General features: G+C 34.1%; 2 protein-coding genes across 2 annotated transcripts in view; both read right to left on the minus strand.

The window, feature by feature from the left end:
* Positions 1–26176, minus strand: part of LOC145680794 (kielin/chordin-like protein) — a 222949-nt gene that overhangs the window by 60513 nt on the left and 136260 nt on the right. The window lies entirely within an intron of this gene.
* LOC145681322 (mucin-2-like) overlaps positions 1–26176 on the minus strand; it is an 83119-nt gene that overhangs the window by 44181 nt on the left and 12762 nt on the right. Inside the window, exons 3-4 of the mRNA XM_081752981.1 lie at positions 15958–16083; positions 5752–5883 (exon numbers count right to left, since the gene is read on the minus strand). Coding sequence (XP_081609107.1) covers positions 5752–5883; positions 15958–16083 — 258 coding nt within the window. The remainder of the gene's footprint in view (positions 1–5751; positions 5884–15957; positions 16084–26176) is intronic.

Raw genomic sequence — 26176 nt, forward strand, 5'->3', positions numbered from 1 at the left:
AAGCTGCTACGACAATCGTAAACGATTAGGATAGTGATTGGATATTTATGAAATTACAAAACAGTTTCTAAACCCCTAGATCTTCCTGATACATTAATCAATAGTGAGTTCATCCATTATGTGTTTTTTCCTTGAAGGTGGAATCATCACTGTTGATCGTTACAGTGCCGAACTCTTTGAAATACATCGTAAGTTTTCTCACAAATATTCATAAATACCTGAAAGGCATCTTTGTACATGTTGCACCACAATGAACACAAATACATGCTAGAAGGACATTGCAGATTCTTTGTGAATTGCAATATGAAACCCTCCACCTTATTCTTGCGATGTCTCTCTTCCCGACTACAATCTCTACGTCATTTCGATCGTTTCTTGGGAAAGGTAGGTGGGGAACTTCCCTAATGATCGCGAGTTGCAACGCACAGTTGAGAACTACTTTCCATAGCAGACTTCTTTCGCCAGGAAATCCAGCAATTCACTATGTGATAGCAAAAAAAAAAAAAAGTTATTGCATATAGTGACTATTCTGATTAAGAATTGTAGTTTCATTTATTCTCCTTTTTCGTTTGCCCTTTAGTGCACTCTAGGGGAATTCATCCGCAGTAATCTAATACATTACTGGTCTATTACTGGTTATTACTAAGCCACCATTACTGGTCTAGCCTCCTAGAAGAAATTCGTAGTGAGTGAGACAATTCGCGATGAAAACGATGATCATCAAAGCCTTCACTTGTGACTTTTGCTTGTGAATTTTTGTTGTGTTTAGCTTCCCTGAACGAGTACATGTCAACGACTGTCGTTTGATAAGAGGAGCGTAGTTAAAACTTCTCATTCTATTCCTGATGGCAATGAATTTGAGAAATCTGAATTTGCCGATGAGCAGGTTGTTAGAATGTAGTCTTCGCAGTTTGACACTCGCTGCTTTTTCTGTTCAGTATTCCGAATGTGTGGTACATAACTGTAGCAAAGATTCTTTTTCCCAAATGTTCATGGATAGTACACGTTATGGCTTATTGATGTCGAAGATACTGATGATTTCCTGAAGAATCAGACAATTGTTATCAGGAGGACTTTTCCTCACGGAGTACATACATTTATAATCGTTTCGTGCGTTTCAATGTTATGTTCAGTTATCTTGTTAACTTGCTGTCACGAAACCGTATATGTCAACAGATGTGTTTGTTCTGTTCAATACTTTATATATGTAAACATTGTGTCGTAAATATCGAAGGCTGATTTTCCCAATTGCATCAGAAAATAGGATTATATTACTAGGGTTCATGCTGAAAACACGACCAAATTACCGCACAACTCTTGGTAATATTAAACTCCGCTGCTCGGTTGCTGGCAAAGAGCGTACTAAAACTTACTTCAATCACTCGATAGACATATGGGCTGCGACCTTATTGTCATTTCTTGTGAGGAGCTGCTTCCTCTAGTTGCAAAATCAACCCGGAACTTGATTGACTCATTGCTTATACGCTTTTAGCGAGATTGCCTCTTATCCTTGACCGTTGACAAGAAGACATATGAGCTATCGCCTACAAGTGGACAAGTAATATGTATGTGATTCTTACTGATGGAATCTGCCAGTCTTACTAACGGAACTATTTATGCTTTACTTATGATTTTGAGATAGATATCTTTGAACAAGTTTTGATGATACGAACTCGACTTTACTTTTGTTGTTATGGTTGTTGAGATATGAAGTATTCCTTTATCTTAAGTAAAGAACATTGATAATTCAAGTTAAAGTATGTGACATAATACATGTTTTATTTGCCTATATATTCCAGAGTTAAGAAAATATGTTTTAAATAATATTTGTCAGCTACCATCGACGGCACAATAAGCATAAGTTTGTGTGTTCATGTACGTCTAAGACTGGATGAGACGACGTCTAATTGTCAGTCACATACATCCACTGCATCTGTTCTTGTCTATTTATAGGTGACAAGCAGTAATGACATTAGAAGAAGTAAGAAGGACAGGCAACTCCCCAGTTATTTCTTCCGAACTTCCGCACTGCAATACAGACATGTTGTGTTCTAAAGTCAAGTAATACGGAAACAATATTTTCAGTATACAAGACTATATTCAACATGCCGACACTAGTATCGTCACTTAGGGTTCAGTTGCTAATATCATATAGTTTGTATAGATTGTGGCAGATTATGGTGCATCACTAATAATTAACTTGTTTAACAAATATTTGCTTTCTGAGGTTACTATTATATTTCTTTTCGGAGTCATGACTAGAAATTCTTTTTGTATATTGAATCGTTTAAAAGATAAACAAGTCTTTGTTTTAAACTTGTGATAGAAAGTATTAGTTTAGTAGGAGGATGTATACTACTAATAAAACTATTGTATACAAATATTAAATTATATATCCACATAGATATTCTGTAAACTGTTTAACGTACCATAATATGATAAATTTGTATAAAACATTGAACTCCGTTCCAGTTATTTATTCACTGTTAAGTGACAGCGTAGAAAAGAAGACATATTGATCAAGAGTAAAAACATGTATGAAAATGTTTAACACATATAGATAAGGTTGTACATAACATGTTACCTATTGTGATATAAAAACGTCAGAAAATCTTAAATTCAAGAAATAACTGAAAATATTTTTCTAATGATACTGTTTCCTATATTGTTAATGGGTTCTATAATTTTGGCTGTCCCAGTATGTAATTATGTTTACTATTTGAAAAATTCAATATCATGTATAGAATCTAAAAATGCACTAAGTTGAATTGAAGTATGTCACTCTATGCAGCGGTCGTGTATTTCATTGCAACAAAGTTATTGGCATTAAAAATTGTATTATACTTGGCGGGATTTTCATTTTAAATCGTAACCGTTTGTAATGCAACAAACATATCTAACATATTGAATCTGGCTAAGACTGAGATATGAGTACAAAGACTATTGTAATGGAAGTAATTGATTATGAGAACCAACAACTGATTGGCAGTATCGAATACAACAGCAGTAAAGAAAAAACTTGTATTGTACTAATTGTAAGTGCCCAGATTTACTGCTTTTGTGGATATACGGGTGTGAAAAAAGTACTTTACCACTTCTAAAACTCGGAAACGTTGGAATATATATCAAAACGAGAAAACACGTATTTAATCGTTTCAAAAGTATCATGTATTGAGGGAACCAAAGTTGCTCCAGTGTCCCTCAGGGAGTCCCAGATGGGGTCCAACTCAAAATTTTCAAATGGCAAGGGGGTCAGATAGTATATGGTTTGAAAGCTATTTTCAAAAGAAAGACGATTGTATAAGTGTCAGTACTCTAAAGTAAACTTGTACAAAGTGGCTGCAGGTCAAAATGTTAATAGAGTTTGCATTGAAAAGCCATTGGCCACCCTAGAAATCTGAAATGGATCAAGAGATATCAAAACTGAAAAACATTTATGCCATCACTTCAAAAGTACCGCTTATAGAAGGAACAAAGTTGATTCTGGGTCCCTCGGAGAGTACCAAACGGGGTCCAACTCAAAATTTTCAAATGGAAAAGGGGATCAAGTAGTATATCATTTGAAAGATATTGTTAAAAGAAGGAAGATGAAACAGGTCTTATGTTTCAATACCAACCCTACGTGTAATGGTTGGGGGATGAAAATGTTAACACGGCCTTCATCGAAAAGTCCATGTCACTTCCAACGATCCAAAACGGTAGAACATAAGATGTCAAGAAGCTAAAAGGATTGTTCCTTATTTGTCAAGTACAGCTTTTCGATGTACAAATATTTGTCCCAGAATCCCGGCAGGTTCCCAAGGTCGGTCCAACTTAAATTTGCGAATAGAAAAAGGGTCAAGTACAATATTGTTTGAAAGTTATTAGTAAAAGAATGAAGATGATACAAGTTTGGAACGGCTATGCAAACCGTGTCCAAAAGACAGGGATTGGGTGAATTGAGAAATATGTAAACAGTCACATTTTTAATTAATTGGATGCCATGTCTGCATTACTAATTGAGACAATACTATTTCAAGTAGAAGTGTGCCTACTACCACTACTGATGTTATTACTAATATTCCTATTACAAGTAGTAGTACTATTATTAGTATTACTACAATTTGCTTTACAAGTCTGTTAACATTTTCAGTCCCCCGCCATTTCACACAGGGTTAGTATATCCACAAGACTTGTTCCATCTTCTTTCTTTTAACAATTGCTTTCAAACGGCCATTTACAACTTTGCGTTGATCCACGTCTGGGACCCTGTAAGGCACATTGGGGCAACTTTGTTTCCCTAAATCCGTGGTACTTTTGAAATGATGAAATACATGTTTTTTCAATTTTGATATCTGTTGAGCCATTTCAGATTTCTAGGGCTGGCCAGGGAGTTTTCAATGCAAACTGTATTAACTTTTTGACCTGACTCCATTTTGTGCAAGTTTACTATAGAACATCGAAACTTATTCCATCGTCTTTCTTTTGAAAATAGCTTTCAAAGGATATACTACTTGACCCCCTTGCCCTTTAAAAATTTTGAGTTGGACCCCGTCTGGGACCCTCCGAGGGACTCTGAGGCAACTCTGTTTCCATCAATAAGCGGTACTTTTAAAATGACGAAAAAGTGTTTTCTCGTTTTGACATATATTTCACCGTTTCCGAGTTTTAGGGGTGGCAAAGGACTTTATGGACATAATGTATAGGATAGAGTTTGTACCACCTGTCCAACAAAACGTTTATAATCACTTGTTTCATAAGTTCTTTTGTTTTATCAAAATGTTATTAGATCCTTGACGAACCACGTTATTTAAAAAATACTTAACTTATGTAGTATAACCTATATATACATAACAAATAGGATAATACTTCAGTATGCTTGTATAGTTGTATGCTATCACAAATGAACTCCCTGACCTCGTTCTTACATTGTGTTAAAAATATAAGACACAGAATATTAAAACACACAGCATGCAAAGAAAATCTCATTAAGTTTGATATTATATATCGTAAGATTTATACAGTTTGACTACCAGAGGATACTCGAATGAAATGGCAGCAACAGGAGAAGAGTGTATATATTGCGTCTTCGAGTTCCATGCAACAAGATTAGTATACACAGCCGAATGACATTCTTCAGACAATTTCACAAGGAATCATCAACTGAAAAGAAAATACATGATTGGTATTCCCAATTTACAGCAACTGGATGTCTCTATAAGAAATCCACGGAATGACCATGTTTTCAACAATAGACGCGTGATTAGATTGCCTTCCCGGTTACTTGATCTAGTCTTTCATGACTTTTCTTCTTTGCAGTTTTATCAGAAATAGAATTTATGTGCCATCCTTGTCAACTAACTTTGATAATCTAAAGAATCGGGTCCAAGCGGTTATGCGTATTGTTAACCAAAATATGCTCCGACGTGTATGATGGACTTGACTACAGTGTTAACATGTACCGCGTGACTAAAGGAATGCATATCGAGTAATTGTAGCACTTGAAGTTGACACCTGGTAAGTTATTTTCTTTTTGTGTTACATGTTTCAATACTCCATGTCTCATACTTTTAACACAACATACCAACGAAATCAGAGAGATCATAGTGCTAGCCATGCACAATGAAGAACTATTATTATTATTATTATTATTATTATTATTATTATTATTATTATTATTATTATTATTAATAATAATAATAATAATAATAATAATAATAATAATAATAATAATAATAATAATAATAATAATAATAATAAATGTACACTTACTGCACATTTCTGGATCTTCGTCACTTTTATCTTCCAAACAAGCTGCATGTCCAGTACAAAGTTTTCTTCTGGGAACACATCTACCATTGTTACATTGAAATGTATCTTCATCTGGATTACATCCAAGTTTTTCTATATTAAGGAAAAGAAAGAAATAATTACTATAGCAATACATTCATAATTTATTACAGTTAAAATATGTATTTGATATTTTTTATATATAAAATCCATGCGATTTTGCAAGGAAGTCGAAAATTTAGGTATACATACATGATCACAAAGCACATTTGCTTTAAATATACTATTTTAGTTTATAACAATACTAGCATAGTATCAGTTCTTCGCACAGGGAGAATAAAGCTAACGAAAAATATTTGAAGATTTTTTTTTCTGGCTTTAGAAACCCTGTTTCTGCATCTTCGATTTCACCGTCGCTCAAATTATCGCTTATAAATAACTTTTCAAACGTCATGGTGAGTGAACTTGTTTTCTAGTGCCCCGAAGTGAATGATTCATCCTAGTCTATGCAGATTGTTAAGCACACTATTTTCATCCATTCTCATTACTTTTTTTCGTTTTCTTTTCTTTTTTCGAGACACTTATTAATGCATTTTGTTGAAGTTGAGATCAAGTTAAAAGACTCCTGCACTCCCTATTACCTCAAGCTGATACCTCACTTGCTCTTTCTCGAACTGAAGTATGTACCGCACTTCATGGTGATGTTTGTAGAAGAACGAGCATGCGATTTCTGAGGTGGATTGATTTTGTCAATCCTGGAGATGCTGACTTGTAAAAAATTTAAAACGTGCTATCACTAATACAAGTCAAAAAGTCAAAATGTTTTTATCACTTTAAGTGTTGATTATGTGGAGAAGGACTACACAGTAACTAAAGTTGTTACACATGGAACCTTCTTGGTAATATCACAAACTTTATGACTACTCATCTTATATCTTGTAAAATATTTTAATAAGTGATAAAGTAACATATGTGAATACTTTAATCGTAACCAGAAACTATGTTGCCTCCAACATTTGCTTTGCAATGCGTAAAGAGAATTAACATGAGGCTTTAAATCATTGCAAAATTAAGTTAATCTTACAGTAAAAGTAAACCAAAACTGTTTATCTAATGTTAAAACTTGACCGAAGGACCTCGCACAACCAAGAGCTCCTCGGGATTTTGCAAATGCAATTTACTATATGCCTACTATTTGTAGGAAAGAAAAAACACTGAAACGCAGATTATTTGAAACGCTTAAAATATCACATTCACCCCACTATGCTTATTTAAATTCACAGCAAGAGTTTGGTAATCAAAGCCCGTGAGTCTTGCACCTTGATACTCTCTAATATAAGGTCATACGTTTCGGAGCAAATAGCAAAGAGAATTGAATCCATGTCAATAAAGTGATCTTAAATGAATAGTCAAATTTTGATCTTATCTTAGCTCCTGTTAATGTATCCTTAAACCATTGAAATGACTGAAAATTGTTGTAGTGTGACTTTCCATTCTGAAGAACTTATTACACCCTAATCGTGACAAGTAAAGAAAGGAGCGTAAGTATTTATGATATTAGAGTTTCAAATTATGCTATGCAGATGATATTAGTTGTCCCCACGAAGCCTTCGCCTAGCTGTCGCTATGGGTTAAAATCGTGCATAATTATATGTTCAAATTGTTTACATTTACCTTTTTAAAATCAATTAACTTACAATTACAAAAATAATAACGCTCAAGTCTAAATATGGTTAATGGCATACTGTGCTTCATTTGAGTTTGCGGTGAAGCTTGTTAAGTGTTGCCTGTTCTAAAAGTAAGTGGTAACAACTGTCTGCAATTTATATATTGTTTTCATGGTGCTTAATTGCAAAACAATACTGGACATGAAATAAATACTTGTGGCTTTTATATAAGTAATTACAACATATCCCTATTTAAATTTAATAGGATTCTTATCTTAATAATAGTAATCAGCAGAGCACCTTCATGTTTATCATCACCATTATCCAGTGTCATATAAATTAATTATCCTTCAGCTAGATACAAAGACACTCATATTTCCTCTACCTTACGCCTCACACTTCTTATTTCTTTCTTTGAAAGATCTGAATACCACATATAATATCTTTAACATAAAGGTCCAAGGGGTATTCCCAGAGATGGTATAAATTTAATCATCTTAGGAACCACTTTGACCCCTTTTCATCTTTATTCAGTTTTAAAAACCAATACTTAAATTTAGACTAATACACATTATCTATACACAAACAATAGTAAAGTACAATAATACTTCATAACAGAAATCTGAATAGTGATTGGTTTATAAATAACTTGATTCAGTTCTCCTTCTCCCGCTTCCTAACTTCTTTCTGACTGTTAGTTTTACTACAACTCTTATCATACAACCATTTAATACTAATAGTTGTGTAGCCCTAAATAAAATAATAATACAAACAAGTCAGCAGCTAACAAACATTATGAAGCATATCACAGACCAAAATATGAAAGATAAAACATAAATAATAAAAGTAAAAAAAAAAGCACTATCTGAAATTGAAATAAAGTTTTCGAAACATCTCTTGTCAGATGTTAGATACAGCAACAACATCATTATAACAACAAGTAATATAGTAAAATTATGGAGGCAACATCTCCAGTATAAAAAGGCAATAAATAAATGTAATGAACAATTAACCATTTTTTTTAAAAAAATATCTTAACTTACTAAAAGCCTTTAATTCTGTTATATATAAACAAAATCGTCTCAACACTACATTGGAAACTTGAAAATCATCATTATCCGTAAACTAATAAAACTAGTTGGGATAATGTAAATGTGCATTAAGAACTTCAATACTTGATTTCAGAGCTAGTATAGTAATACGCTTGACAATAACATTAGACACATTAAATTCTTTCAAATTTTTTAGCACTTTTGCTAATTGCTTCCCTGGAACCAATAATTATCAGTATTATATTGTATTTCTCATTATCAGTAAAGTTTTTCGAGATTTGGCCACCTTATTTTAACAATTGCAACACACACTCTTTTCTGATTTCTGTCTTTAAAATATTTTTAAAAACCGCCGAAATGCATCTTTAATAATTTTAAATGAAAAGTTTAACCAAATTTCATGTCTCTAATTCATTAAGACCCAAACGGATTTTCCCAATGCTGGCAAAAGTATAATAGTCTGAGGATGCACCTTGAAGCCTCTAACTAGCTCTTATGTTTGTAAGGTTTAAAAACCAAAGCATATTACACATTACAACATTAATACACAATATAGCATTGCAAGTATACAAGTACAATCGTGCTCTGCAATACATTTATGTCTAAAAGGATATTTTGTGAATGAAATGATCCCTGATCGAACATTATATACAAAAATAAACAAAAAATAATATTAAAAAATAAAGTCCGACAATAGCTACCACCGTAGGATATGATGCTTTACTTTTTCTAAATTTCAATACTTCCAGTGTGTCCCTAAAAATGTAGTAAAGAAGTAACAGCCATGTTTTTTTAATATTCAATTAAAACTGGACAATCTACACAAAATTTGGAATCGACTAGTGAAAACGGCACATTCCCAGCACTTGTGGTTTTCGAGATCTATTGTCGGAAAGATTGCGGACAAACTTTTCTTTGGAGACAAATACATAAGCCTAGCATTTTAATTTATAGGTGGCGCTGCCTTTCGTAAACTATCTTCGGAATGGCGCAAGTTTAACAGTGTGAAGCGGGAATCACTGCCAGATGCGAACACGCAGATGTTATTTGGAATTTCCATTCCTCGAATACGTTACAACCAGAATTAATAGTCCCAAAAGCGGATGCAGAAGACAGGAAGAAACACAAAAAAACACATTGCTACACTGTGCAATACCGTAAAAAGCAACATTCATACTTTCAGCTAAAGCATATGGTTCTTAATTTACTCTATGTCACTACTTGACTATGTCACTCTATGTCTTTAAGCTACTCTATGTCACTGATTGAAGTTATTCACATCAACTAAAAGTTCAAACTTCGTATTTGCCGACATATAAAGTCTTCAAAACAAATATTACTATATTCCAAATAGCATTTTGCTGCTAAGGGCCCCAAAGCCATTTTCTAAGCCACTGAGAATACCAGTAGCCAAAGTAACAATTTTAACGTCTCAGATCCTAGTGTATGGGATATTAAAAACATTATAATTTCCTTTGTTAGATTGTTTTCATCAAAACGAAATTCAAGATAGTGTCACAAGCCTATGTTAATGAGGATATTAGCATGAATCATGAAATATTATGTCTAAAATAGGGCATTACTTATTAATTGAACTGGAAGCAACTTGAATCTGAAATAGAACAACGTATTATGATTAAACACAATGTGCTTTCTATTTTGTTTTACATGAATATTTTGTTCGTTTTGTGCTTTAGACATTTCTTAGGATATGTACTTATGATTTGAATGATAGGTATCACATTTCAAGAAAATAAATCTCCATATTAATTAGGTGTGCATGATTTACTCTTCATTTGGCCTAATTCCCATTTTGCCTAACGCTTTATCAGCTGTTAATCACAGATTAAAATCACATCCGCCATTTTAGGTGAAATGCCAATTCCCATTTGACCTAATTCCTATTACATCTAACGATCTTGTCAGGAAGGAAATATCTAATATATAGATCTGACAACTTATACATAAATATGTGACAGAAACTTACATACAAAAGCCACATTTATTTCAAATAACTATAACATGAATTATTTCAAATATACAAAAATATTGCATCAGAGAAATTACTACAATCATATTAACAACTTATCACAATGAACAATTAAGTTTGGTTAAAAAAAGAACTGATTTCCAATATTTCAAATATGAATTATTGTAAGTATAGAGTTTACAGTGTGAATACACACACAGTCGTCCACCAGTAGACATAACAGTAGTTAGTCTTTGTCAAAAACACATCATCACAAATTTACAACATATTACACTCACTTCTACGCTGTTTATACTTCTGAATCACATATCGCACCAATGGATATAATAGGGTATAACGTCTATACAGAAAGTCTATAAGAAAATACAGAAATTTCTTCGTTTCGTAAGCTGTCTTTCAACACATTGATCCTGTTATACATTTCTTTTTCCACTTTCGGTTTTGCTTCACCTCACGATTCCCAAGTTTCAACAACAGCACCATCTCATTTACCATCTGCTCAGACTGCATTTGCTGAGTATACATGAATATATTCGGAGGCATCTGGAAAAGCGCTTGTTTCATTTCGAATGCCAGCCTTTCCATTAATTTCTTCAGGTAATTTCTTTGATGTAAGCTTTATATATATATATATATATATATATATATATATATATATATATATATATATATTTGAAATATGTTACAGTTGTTCGAAATAAATGTGGCTTTATTTTGTTTCTGTCATTTATTTATATATAATTATGGAAACACTGTCAGAACTTCTATACAGGGGATATTTCCTTCCTGATAAGATCATTAGGCGTAATGGGAATTAGCATTTTACCTAAATGGCGGATGTTATTTTTATCTGTAATTGAAAAGCTAATAAAGTGTTAGGCAAAATGGGAATTAGGCAAAGTGGGAAGGCACAGTTGTGCATATCCAGACTCCTAACTATGAAAACATTTACGACCACTTCAACTCCAATCATTTCACTATTCAAATTTATTCGAAAAAATATTTTTCTACATTGCAAGGGGTGTAATGTGAAAATATTCACCGCAAACTCATAGTCGTATCGGACTAAACAAAAGCGAGTGTGAAACAGAAAACTACTTAACACAAAAGTCAAATAAAGATCTGTGATACTTCACGAAATGGTCGAAATGTTTGGGTCAAAAATCTATCAATCAAAAGTTTAAATGTTTAAACCTTGTAGGAGGTCACTTGAAGGGTAAGGGGAAAAAACAAGGAATGCCATATGAGGTTTTTCGGTGCTTTGTCCTATCTGTTGGTGACTCTTGATACTATTTGACTGTATATGGCATGCATGCGTAGATGTAAAAATGTCCATGTAAAAAGGGGCAAAAGATGTAACTAACCCTATTCTTTTTACGTGGTTTTCAACATTAAAAAGCCGTTTTCTCGTAAATGCAGTTTTGTGACATTCCTTCTTTTTTCCCCTTGCCCTTCAGTCTTTTTAAATGCTTTCGTATTTGCATCCAAAGACTGATAATATTTCCTTGATTAACTCTTTGGCAACTGTTTTTCTTTCAAATTTGAATTTGATTAGAAAAGAAGGTTTACGAATTGCAAATCTAAAATCCAGAGCTGAGAACAACATATTAAGTAGGTTTATCCCATTATTATTCCCTGATTTCTAACGTAAAACTATTTATAAGCAGTGGTGATTTCAGAAGATTCTCCCTGGGTATGATCAATTTGCGGGGGAAGGACTACTGTAAAAACACTGGTAGTCCACACTGAGCACGATAGAAAATATGGCCCCAAAGGGTTAAATGTCTAAATTAGAGGGAACGTGTCAAATTCCCCCAAGTCACCACCAGAAGTCATCACAGTTTAAAAGTTTTTTTCGTTAACAAATACAATATTACATTTGTTTCTCGTTCTACACTTTGAAATGGCAAAATTATAACTTACAGAGAATTATAGTAAGGATATAATACTAATTATATAAATACTATCATGTAAGTTACCGATTTCTGGTCAAATTAACACTCGAATACTTTTTTCGGATTCTGTTTGAAAGTTAGTCCTCTCTATGTAAACCTGACTGGAAAGGCATGTTAACCTTAATTAATAATTAAATAGTTTTACCAATATACTGCTATTTTAATACTTTTACTATTTACAGTTGTATACACTTCATTTCCAAAATCAAAATCTAGCAAATGTGTATTGGATGAGTGTATATTCGCAAATAAATTATCATTTATCGTAAATATCGTACTTGATCGGTTAGTCTTGAACTTCGAATTTATAATAATAATAATAATAATAATAATAATAATAATAATAATAATAATAATAATAATAATAATATCTTTATCACAAAACTTTAAGCATATTCAATAAATAACTTAAATAATATCACATGTTGCTTATATATATATTGTACTTCTATGTTCCAAATCCTATTTAATCGAATTCTAACGTACACAAACAGAAACTTCGAGAAAACTTGAAAAAGGACATTGTACTCTACTGCTCTAGTGGGACTCAAACTAACTTTTAACACGTTAGCTGCCATATGGGTCCGATCGGAGCCATTGGGATGGTCTAGCAAAATGTCCTCGTAGGTCCGATCGGACCCACAATTTTTAATTAATAGAGTTGTCGTTAGAGTACATGTATTTTAAATTGTTACCTCTGGTGTTTATGAACTACATTGTTTCTATCACACACAACATAGAAGATATTTATGCTGTAAGTTTTGTTGTTAGATGTTACTTATTAACGTCGCTAGAGGCGCTGAATATCAATTAAGAAGAATATGTTGTTTCTGTAGGGTCGATCAGACCTACTTGCTGCTTTTTGAATGAGTTACTCTAATTTATTTTGACAAGATGCCAGTATTGTGAAGTCCCCGTCAATTTACTGAATTTTCAGAAAGGTCTAGATGACTATACTGTTATTACAAATGAGATCAAATTCTGCGCATATTACTTCGTATTTCCTTGCAGAAAGAAACTACTTATTAGCACTAAAAACAACATGAACACATCCACACTTCTCACAGAAAGCTAGATTCTTCTTATAATAATGAACAAATGACTATCAAACAGAGTTGCCAGTTCAACTGTAATTTATCCTCCAGCTCCTAAACAAAAAACACACGAGTAGGTCCGATGGACAACCAACTTCCATCCACGTCTATTCAATGCATTGCCTTAGATTATGTTCTAGCATTAACATTATGCTTTAAAAAACTATGAACAAACCGAAAATAATGTAAGTAAATACGTTTGGCACTCTGCCGTTGGACAACAAAATTCACTCTTGGCAGCTAACGTGTTAATAGCCTCATACTCTACAGGCGAACGCCTTAGTACACTCGGCTAGGGCAACACCTTGCAATTATCTCAAACGTGCTTCAAGTAACACTTCTCGTTACAGGATGAAATGTATTGTGTATTATCTGAAGTTTAAACCTATTTTGTCCTGTTGGAATATGTTAGTTGGAATGTTTTATGTTAACGGTATTCGTTACTTTAACGAATTATATGTTGTTGACATAGGTTCTTTCGTTCATAAATGTTATTATCAGGATTATTCATCATCTGTCATGGAATTTCTCTGGTGCATACGCAGTAGAACATATCAACTTTACTCTCGGTTCTTATACGAGTCACAATGTCACAATGTATTTCTAACAAACTGTCAAAATGCCTCACTCGAAAGCAGTGGTTCCCAACCGGAGGTGTGTAGCCTTCTCCTGAGGAGCCGTGAAGGGCAAGTAATGGGGTGCGCAAGCCACTGTCAGAAATAAACTGTGAAATGAATAAAGCACCAATTGTAATGTTCTTTGCAATTTAGCTTTACAATTTTGTAATGACCATTTACAGAAAAAATAGTACCGTATTAGAAGATTATCCAAGAACGGCATGAAAATCACACACAAGACAAATAACAACACATATAACGAATAAGTTCAGAGATCGCTATAGCAACGATTAGGGGTAGGTTTTTGGGCACAGGTTGCATCCATGAGAATGTTAGGGGACATATTGTTTCCTTGAAAATGGTACAATCAAGCTGGAGAATATTAAGTTTAGTGGTAAACAATGGTTTATTTGGGAGAGTTGCATCCAAACCCTTGAAGGATTAGGCACCCATGGCAAGGACCCACATCGTAAAGCAACTCTACTTGTTGAGAGAAACTTGCGTTTGCCTGAGGAAATATCAAAGACAGGCAGGTTAGTGGAAGTAAGGAGATGCCCGAGGAAACATGTGCTACTGCCTCTTACCCAATTGCAATGTCTCCAACTATATCGTTCCACAAAAGAGTAGCAGAACTTAATATACCGCGTCCAACAATGCATTACCTCATGAAAAAAGAGTTGAGTTGATTTTGAGTTTAACGTCCCCTTCAGCAGCGGGGCTATATGAGACGGGGCCTACTGATTAACGTGGAATCAGAACCACATGATCCTCCACCGGAAATCGAACCCGGGGCTCCCACGCCAACCTCTTACCCACGAAGGAGCTCCACATGAAAAAAAATGCATAAGAAAGCATTTAGATCGATATATGTGAATGAATTCTCTGACAACAAGGAAGAGCTTGTTTCTGTTGCCGTACTTTGTTGACATAATTTCCAAATGATATTTTCCACTTACGTGTGTTATTCTCAGAATGATGTGCGATATATTGCAATTCACACTGCAGAAATGTGGTATTCTGGTCTAAGGATAATGCTTATTATATGGAATCATTGGAAGAAGCTCGCTTTGTGTTACGTTATGGGTCGTGATGACATCAAAATACATGTTCAGAACGATTTTTCTTCTTAAAAATATTTAAATGGGTATTATTATCTACTGCAAGTTTGTTTAATAGCTTTGCTGCAAGAGGAAGCAATGTACCGTTTGTGGGTACAGCAAGACGGCCTTCAGCCCATTCTCCTCTTAAGGTAAGTGATTTCCTTAATGAACAATTTTTAGGCCGCTGGATGAGGCGTGGTTCTCCAACATCTCCATCCCTACTGAAATTGTCCCCTTGAATAATGAATCTTACAACACCAAACATCTATTTATGAGAAATCATATGTTTAATCAAGTCATACGTTTGTCATCATCGGTACAGGACAGATGCAAAATTGCGGGATGGTGTGGAGGAAGCCATTCGAACGATAGATTCTCAGATACTGAGTAACATTTTAGAGAGGAGATGAAGCACACATCTTTGAGTACAGCACGACGGAGCACATACAGATCCACTGAATACATAGTTCGTATCCAACTATGCTATATATACTAAATAAATAAAGTAATTTTACACAGACATTGCTCTCTATGATACTTAAACCTAGGGGTACTGGAACTTCTCGAACACCTTGTGGAGAACAATAAAGTAGAATAGAATATATAGCGATTAAAAGATTTAAACATGCTAGTTACTTTAAAATAATATTTGGCAATACTGGATTTTTACTTATTTAATTAAAATTAAAATTTCAAATTATAAGTATACGTACTGCACATGGCAGGATCTTCGTCTTGTTGGTTAGAACAATCTGGAAAGGTATCACATCGAGCATTCAAACTTTTGCATTCACCATTGCCACAGTCAAATAGTTCTGAACCACATAGGTGATTTTCTACTAAAATAAAGTAATAAAATAAACACAATTAAACATAAGATGAAAACTAGAATATTTAGCATACAATATAAAAACTTTAAACATAACATTTGTGGATAATAATTTCTCAATTATTTTGAAGATTCACCTTCACAACGAATCAGCTAAATGCGGATTTGTAGCGTATAAGCTTAATTAATCAGTGCTTTCAACATTTGATTCGCAAGTTCTTCTCTAATTCAGTGGTTCCCAACAGGTACTTGTATGTCACGACACATTGGTTATCATGCACCCTTATAAAATGTCGTGAAATCTTAGAATATGAAAATCATACATTGAATAATTAGTTTAAATCAGTTTCGAGACAAATCATCCCAATGGACGCCTCCAGCTACAGAAAAAAAATCTTTAGCAAAGCACAGAGTCAGTACTATATAGATACTTAAAGTCTTATACTACGAATATTTCTATTATATGAAATATACAGGGTGTTCTTGGAGAAAACCGACCTACTTCACACACATGTTTCTATTATCAAAATAAAAGAAAAGCTTATTTTGCATTTTGCTGAGAAGTTCCTACATTCGGAAATACAGGCACTTTTAGACAATTTAGGCCTCAGATTGGCTACACTACGACCATAAACGAGCAAACTCAATCAACTATATCTCTGAAGCTAGCCACTTCTCAGCAAAGTGTAAAATAAACTTTTTTTTTTTTTATGTGAGGAACATGTGTGCGAAGTTTGTCGGCTTCCTTCCAGAACACCCAGTATATAAGAAAGAAACCGGTAAATTGATCGAATCACAGAAAAACAGCTGAATCATTAGAAATGAATTTTTGGATATAGTTATCAAGTATCTCGTACTGAGTTTCATTATGTTACTTTGATTAAAATGTGTTCTAAAGAAGGAGCGGAGGTGTCATAATTTAGGTAAAGAATTGAGTTGGGAATTTGCAACTAGACACGTAAATTCCCCTTTGAAATTAAACGGGAAAATATCCCAGCGTTTTTGAAAAGACTCGTTTTAAGGGGGAAATTTTTATATACATTGAAAGCGATGTTGTATGTTGCTTATCACATCACGCAAGAATGGCTGAGCAGTTTGAAATGAATTTTAGAATATAGTGTTAGCAACTACCTAATTTAATTGAAGAGTATATCTTAAGGGGTAGAGCTGGTTCAAAATTTATACCAAAAACACAATATCTAACATGTGTGTCAAATTACGAGGGTGCAACTTGCTAAAAAATCTTATCATTAATAGTAAGGCTACAGGCGTGTCTCAACGCTTTTTTTTAATTTTTTTTTTTAAAGAATAATCCCATTTACCAAGGAAAGGAAGGTTTTCTAGAAGTTCTTTCTTCACTTTAAAATCAATGTTTTCGTTATTTGTAATCACATTCCTGGGAAACGGTTGATCTGTTTAAAATGAATTTCCGAACATTGCTAGTATCTACCTCTGCCTAAGTCTTCATTATATTCCTTTCGTTGGAGGGGATAAGGGAGGTTCAAAATTTATGTTAAAAATATAGTATGTTCCTAGCACGTCAAGTTACGAAGTTGAAACTGATAATATTAACTCCTCATTAAAAATTAGGGGACACGAGTCTCAACGTTTTAGAATATTTCCGTTTTAAAGGAGGTCAGCGTCATATTCTGAGATATCTTTCTTCATAGTCTGTGATATCTTTCTTCATAGTCTGTGACATTTTTCTTCATAGTTTGTGATATCTTTCTTCATAGTCTGTAGCATCTTTCTTCATAGTCTGTGATATCTTTCTTCATAGTCTGTGATATCTTTCTTCATATTCTGATATCTTTCTTCATAGTCTGTGATATCTTTCTTCATAGTCCGTGATATCTTTCTTCATAGTCTGTGATATCTTTCTTCATATTCTGATATCTTTCTTCATAGTTTGTGACATATTTCTTCATAGTTTGTGATATCTTTCTTCATAGTCTGTGATATCTTTCTTCATATTCTGATATCTTTCTTCATAGTCTGTGATATCTTTCTTCATAGTCTGTGATATCTTTCTTCATAGTCCGTGGCATATTTCTTCATAGTCTGTGACATCTTTCTTCATAGTCTCTGATATCTTTCTTCATATTCTGATATCTTTCTTCATAATCTATGATATCTATCTTGAAATCGACTTGGTTTGCTTCGTTCGACGAAAGGACCTGAGAAAAGCCTCGGACACGATCTTTTTCAGCACAAACTTACTTGAATGGAGATCGAGCCAGGTACCTCACGCACTAGATAAAAAGGTAACAGACAAACTGCTTCACTTCGGCAATTCAACTCTAGCAAGTTGTTAGGTATTGTAAAAAAAAAGAAAAAAAGATTCATTTGTTGCCTGTGATGTAAATCACAAATTCATCCACGCTGTAATAAGTACATTATGAATACAACAATATCCGAAGACAGACACAGGTATTAACTTCACATTCACTTTAATTTCAACGCTACCGCAATAATTTAAACATAGACATTCAGTTCACAGTAAAAGCTCCTTGTAGGTCGAACGAAAGGTCGGTCTACAGACCAACATGGGAAGGGGAAGGAAATCTGAAGCTTCGGTTGGAACTTCAAGAATATTTATGATTGATGACTTCGTTCGATAACAAACTAAGGAAATGACCATGACAAAATGTAAAAAGGTTTGCAAAAAAAAAAAAAAAAGAAAAAAGAACTATTTAGAAAAGACGAAAGAACAAAACCAAAATAAATAAATAAATAAATAAGTGAAAATAAACTCACATGAATGTAATACATAGTAACAGGATTATTGCATGTTTAAAATTTACAAGTCCTTCTTTTGTGGATCTGCAACTGAAGTTTTTTCTTATTCTCACAATGATTTGCTATGGAATTTTGTATATTTCAACGTTTTCTACACTGAGTGCTCAGCTGAAAGATATTTGACCATACCGTAAGTATAATGGGTCTTTTGTACAGGAAATTCACTGATATCAGAACACCAAAATGTAACCTAGGACTTTTTTTTTAATATATACAAGAATATTCTATTTAAGTTTACATTTGCTGAACCATGAAAAATTCTTGTAGAACCAACCTATTGACGTAGGTTAAATAATAATTTATATAGAAAATATGTTCGTCTATTAGCGAGATTTTAATTATGAAATTCAAGTACCTACAACATCGAATAGTTAAATTATTAGGTAGTACCTATATAAAAAATGTATTAAGCATTTTATCACAAGTTGGCATTAGTGAATGAATGTATGTTGTTTATGAGAAAAATATGTTATTAAAAAGCAACAAATAAAAATTGTTCAGTTCCTTTCGTTCTGAAGATGTTGATGTCTAAAATACTCCTCGCAATACGACTAATCACAGACCAAATGAATAGTATTTTTGCAAAAGTCGAGCAAGACTGATGAGTAGGCAGCTATGATATCACCAACTAGCCAAACATTCACCGCCAAATAGCGTAAAACTCTTTGGAGAGAGCTGTATACAAAAATAACCTCAACATTTTGTAGTTACATGATCTCACTTAAAATCATTTACTCGATCAAATTTTTATCTACGTATCTTAACTGGAATATAACAAACTCTACCCATTTCTGAAGCGATTGCTCACAAATGATGAAACGTGGATAGTATACGACAATAATATGCAAGAAAGGTCGTATTGGAAGTGAGGAGAAGCTCCACAGTCTGTAGCAAATGCGAAACCGATGCCCAAAAAGGTTATGCTGTGCGTTTGGTGGGAATGGAAGGGCATCTTCCATCATCAAGTGCTTCCGCCTGGCAGAATGATAGACCCGGGTCTGTATTGTGGACTAGGCGTATTAGAACGAGTGCATCGGCCGAAAAGAAACGGTTGCAAATGGTTAACAGAGAGCGTACCATATATCATGTTGAAAATACCGAGCCACATACATCTTTAACGAACCATCAGAATTTGCGAAAACTCGACTGGAAGGTTTCTATATGTCCGGCGTGTATTTCTGACCTAGCACGGTCAATCTATTATATGTTTAGGTCTTCATAGAATTCTCTGAATAATATTAAGGTTATTTGAAGCAAAAACTGATAAATACTACGTGTCACATTTTTTTAAAAAATTAGAAACAACAGAAGTTTTATGATGACGGGATTATGGTGTTGCAGGAACAATGGCAGAAAACCATTGAATACATTGGTGCATATTTCGACTCTCAACGTTATTTTAAAATGGCAATATTATGCTTTCTAATTTTTTACTTCCTAATGTTCAATAGTTTTTAAACAACTTGATATAACCAAATTCTAACTTATGTATACTCAATATTACTCTTATTTTCCTGCGATGATCTGTGCCATATTCGTCACTGTGTTAGATTGATTTTCTGGTTAATTATTTGGAATTTACTGTCAATTTGCAGGTTTGGAATTTCTATATAAGACGGCACTTTAAAGCACAATACGAAACAGTATTCGAGAATGGATTCGATCTGATCACTTTCCCCGCAGAAATCATTCTTATACACAGTAATTATAATAGAAGATATGTAACTATTTCTTCATTCACTTCCACAAAACTTAGGATTTTGCCATTTCTAAATGTATAACAATAAACCAACAAATTATTCTATTTGTTAAGAAAACGTTACGGAATGATTTTATGTTACGACTCAGAAGATAATAGTTGGTTAATTAGAGTTTACTATCACTATCTGCTGTAAGTTTTTACGGTACGGGCACCCACAACTCAACGTAGGATTCGATCCACATGAGCTACTGAGAACCGAACCCTTGTCTTTCACTCTCGAGAGGATAATAACATGTACGTCCGAGAAGTTGGCCCCCCCCATTGAAGCACTAATGATCTCTTCTAGTGCAATCGTTAGTGCTTCGTTAGTGCTTCTTAGAACACCAACTCCCAACATTAGTGCTTCAATAGTTTGGACGCTAGAAGCAAAAAACTTTGGGGGGGGCCAACTTCACGTTAGCCCCCCCCCAGAAAGCACTAACGATTAAACCAAGTGCAATCGTTAGTGCATCGTTAGTGCTTCCAGAAAACACTAAAAGTTTCGTTAGTGCTTCAATATTAGTGTAGATATGGCCAATTACATTTCACGAAAAGCCCATAAGGAATACATGGGGAATTTTTCATTCGGTCAAATTCCCGCCAAATTCAAAAGCGCTAATGATATCTTCTAGTGTAATCGTTAGTGCTTCGTTAGTGCTTCTTAGAACACCAACTCCCAACATTAGTGCTTCAATAGTTTGGACGCTAGAAGCAAAAAACTTTGGGGGGGGCCAACTTCACGTTAGCCCCCCCCAGAAAGCACTAACGATTAAACCAAGTGCAATCGTTAGTGCATCGTTAGTGCTTCCAGAAAACACTAATAGTTTCGTTAGTGCTTCAATATTAGTGTAGATATGGCCAATTACATTTCACGAAAAGCCCATAAGGAATACATGGGGAATTTTTCATTCGGTCAAATTCCCGCCAAATTCAAAAGCGCTAATGATATCTTCTAGTGTAATCGTTAGTGCTTCGTTAGTGCTTCTTAGAACACCAACTCCCAACATTAGTGCTTCAATAGTTTGGACGCTAGAAGCAAAAAACTTTGGGGGGGGGGCAACTTCACGTTAGCCCCGCCCCAGAAAGCACTAACGATTAAACCAAGTGCAATCGTTAGTGCATCGTTAGTGCTTCCAGAAAACACTAATAGTTTCGTTAGTGCTTCAATATTAGTGTAGATATGGCCAATTACATGTCACGAAAAGCCCATAAGGAATACATGGGGAATTTTTCATTCGGTCAAATTCCCGCCAAATTCAAAAGCGCTAATGATATCTTCTAGTGTAATCGTTAGTGCTTCGTTAGTGCTTCTTAGAACACCAACTCCCAACATTAGTGCTTCAATAGTTTGGACGCTAGAAGCAAAAAACTTTGGGGGGGGGCCAACTTCACGTTAGCCCCCCCAGAAAGCACTAACGATTAAACCAAGTGCAATCGTTAGTGCATCGTTAGTGCTTCCAGAAAACACTAATAGTTTCGTTAGTGCTTCAATATTAGTGTAGATATGGCCAATTACATTTCACGAAAAGCCCATAAGGAATACATGGGGAATTTTTCATTCGGTCAAATTCCCGCCAAATTCAAAAGCGCTAATGATATCTTCTAGTGTAATCGTTAGTGCTTCGTTAGTGCTTCTTAGAACACCAACTCCCAACATTAGTGCTTCAATAGTTTGGACGCTAGAAGCAAAAAACTTTGGGGGGGGGCCAACTTCACGTTAGCCCCCCCAGAAAGCACTAACGATTAAACCAAGTGCAATCGTTAGTGCATCGTTAGTGCTTCCAGAAAACACTAATAGTTTCGTTAGTGGTGCTTCATTATTAGTGAGGAAACTCACGTAAGGAAACATTGGGAATTTTTCGTTGAGTTAAACTTCCGCCCAATTCAAAAGCCCTAATGATCTCTTTTAGTGCAATCGTAAATATTTCTTATACCACAAAATCCGAATATTAATGCCTCAATAGTTTTTATGATAGGAGCACAAAAAAAGAGGGCTAACTTCACGTTAGTTCCTCAGAAAGCACTAACGACAAAATCTAGTGCAACCGATAGTGCATCGTCAGGACTTGTAGAAAATAGTAAGAGTTTTGTTTGTGTTTCTATTAGTTCAGTTTTGGGAGATACATTTCATTATGTTTCTAATTTTTTCGTATGAAAATTAATCTTTTTTCCTTGGCTCATATATAAAAAGTCATTTTATTATTTTATTATTTATAAGTGTATCAACTCAACGGTGATGTGTATACACGACTCCAAAAGTGCATTACCACCTGTAATTCTCCTTTCCCTGCAATAGCAGGCAACCCATAAAACTTGGTGGTTGAGTTGGTTGCAAATTCGAAAGGCGTTGGACTAAACCTCAAGTTTGTCACAAATATATCACTGTGGCAAACTGCAAATAAGAGAATAAAACAAATTGGTAAGAATGACAATTCTATTATTGTGACGGAGTTGGATGACATCAAAAGTTAAAAAATGACTTACTTAAGCATTTCAAACAAGATGAATGGTGAGAAACTGATATAAGAAGAAAGCATTTCTCTCTTTCCCCCCACCCCACCCTAAAAAAGAAACTCACAAAAAGGAAAAGTCATAAAATATAAAGGTTTCATATAAAAGCGTAATAGCACAAAAACAAATAGCTAAACGAAACGAAAAAGAGACAAACACAGAATAGGGGCACCAGTGGCGTAGCAGACTTGCGGCCCTCCCATTCAAGATAAAGAGATGGAACCCTAGTTGTAAACCCCATTGTTATAATAATAATAATAATAATAATAATTATTATTATTATTATTATTATTATTATTATTATTATTATTATCAGAAATTCCTATTTGATATATAAATAAAATCCATTCCAGAGTTTGGACCTCTTAAAAGTAGCTCTAAGTAGGGTATTTCAAACACCGAGTCCCCAGAAGTCCATCGTAGATCCGCATCTGGAGAAGAGTATGTGTGAATAAACACTTATTATTCACATTCAGTTTGCACATCTCAACAAATAAACAATATTTTCATTCACTTCATCTACTACTGCATTCTACTGAACTGTAATGCCTTTTTATGTTTCAAAATAATTATTCGTTTTTCAATAATTGTAAATGTTTAAGTTCAGTAATTCACCATGAATAGAGTCAACTAGAAGTGTTTTTTTAACGAAGAAATAACAACATGAACTGTGAAATATCTTTCCACAAAGTGTCGAGGGTTGAGAGTAGACAAACTGTACTCTCTCGTTTACGGATTACCTCGAAACCGCGGTAGCCAGAATTAGCCCAGGATAGGGGACTTACATTAAGAAAATGAAATTCTCAGGAAAATGCAGAAGTCTTTTAGTCTTGTAGCTCTTAGTCCGTACCAAAGTACTGATAGAAATATGGCCAATGAATTATGACTATTTTGTAGAACAATCCATTTTAATATCACAGGAAATTCATCTTCCGGCTTGCTTGGTTGTGAAAAGTTATAGAGTGTATTGGTATACTATGTAAAGTATGTGTACTGTCGCTGATTTGTGATAACAATCAGAAACAGAAGTAAAAGGTAAATTACAGTAATAGTTTTCTCTTAATAATTTTGTATTGAAGGGGAAACGGAAAACCTACGTTCATCTTAACATTTTTTTCTTCAAATTTCTATTCGGGTTCACACCCTTCCCCTCAACATTGAATACGGAAATGGAGAACTTATTTAGAATTTGATTGTTGATTCCAGTATATTTTAAGCATCATTTCTCGGACCTATGTCTGTGTTATGTCGATAACGCTATCGTCGATATCTATATTATCATATATCAACATTCGATATCACAAATATATGGACATGAATATATCATTCTAAATTTTCGATATCGATATTCGGGAGTGCAACGAGGTCCATAAGGAGCCCCTAAGACTTGCGATGGAGGAATAAATTAAAGTTACTTTTTACAATCATTATATCTTTATTACCACAAATTGCAATGCAAATATATCCACTTGCAAATTTGCAATATTATATGATATAATTTCTTAGACGCCAGAAGTTGTCTGTTCCCTGAAAAAAAGAAACAAAAAAAACGTGCAAAAGCAAGTGCTTCGATCTTTGAACTAGAACTTACCATAAGAAAGTTTTTATTTCTCTCTTATTTGCAGTTTGGCACACTGATATATTTCTGACAAAATTGTGGTTTAGTCCAACGCCTTCCGAAGTTGCAACCAACTCAACCGCCGAGCTGTTTGGGTTGCCTGCTATTTTAGGGAAAGGAGAATTGCAGGTGGTAATGCACTTTTGGGGTCGTGTATACATATCACCGTTGAGTTGATACATTTATAATTATTGAAGTATGCCTTCTTTGTTTTTATTTGGTTTGTGTATATTGAATAATTAGTAGAACACTGCTTGGTATTAAATTTCGTATGTTACTGGTAACCCTGTTAAAAATTTGTATTTAACGTAGGAGATGTCTGCTAGGGTAACCGGGGTGACAACAGGAATCTCTTTAGAAGAATTATTCAAGAAAAAGGTTAATCAATAACAGTTACTTCACATTAATTAATTACTCCACATTAATTAACTGTAAAGACACTTACCTTGTTTTAATTACAGTCTTCTTAGCATTTTCATCTTTTTATACAACTTTGAATCACGAAGCCTAAAGTTCACAAATAAATAATACTATTGTAAAAGATCAATTAACGTTATGTTCCAAAACCCGTAAAAATCATTTTACAAACTCAACAAACAGAATTAAACATACTAAAATTAGCAAAGGATTGTAGTTAATTTTTATCGTATCGTAAAGCAATGCAGAAGAAAAAAAATAATAAAATGACTGTTTATATATGAACCAAGGAAAAAAATTACATTTTCATACGAAAAAATTAGAAAGGTAATGAAATTCATCTCCCAAAATCGAATTAATAGAGAAACAAACAAAACTATTACTGTTTTCTACAAGTATTAACGATGCACTGTGGATTGCACTAGATTTTGTCGTTAGTGCTTTCTGGGGAACTAACGTGAAGTTAGCCCTCTTTTTTTTAACTCCTAGCATCCAAACTAATGAAGCATTAATGTTCGGATTTGGTGCTCTAAGAAGTATTAACGATTGCACTGGAAGAGATCATTAGTGCTTTTGAATTTCGGGAAGTTTAACTCAACGCAAAATTCCCAATGTTTTTCTTACGTGAGTTTCGTCACTAATAATGAAGCACTAACGAAACTATTATGTGTTTTCTAGTACCACCGACAATATACTATCAATTGCACTAGGTGTGATTGTTAGTGCTTCCTGGGGGCTAACTTCACGTTTCTCCTTGAATTTTTTTTTTTTGCTTTTAGTGACCAAACTATTGCAGCACTAGTGTTAAGAGTCACTGCTCTAAGAAGCACAAACGAAGCACTAAAGATTGTATTAAAAATATCATTAGCTCTTTTGAGTTTGTCGGGAATTAGTCCCAGTGAAATATTCCCCATATGTTTATGGGAGTTTCATAACCAGAGATGACCTAACCTCACTCAAGCTCACGCTAAAAAAATAATTTCGACCTGAACTCACAAACTCATTTCGACCTCACGC

The sequence above is a fragment of the Thermobia domestica genome, chromosome 3 (assembly GCF_964235325.1).
Source record: "Thermobia domestica chromosome 3, izTheDome1.hap1.1, whole genome shotgun sequence".
Taxonomy (NCBI): Eukaryota; Metazoa; Arthropoda; class Insecta; order Zygentoma; family Lepismatidae; genus Thermobia; species Thermobia domestica.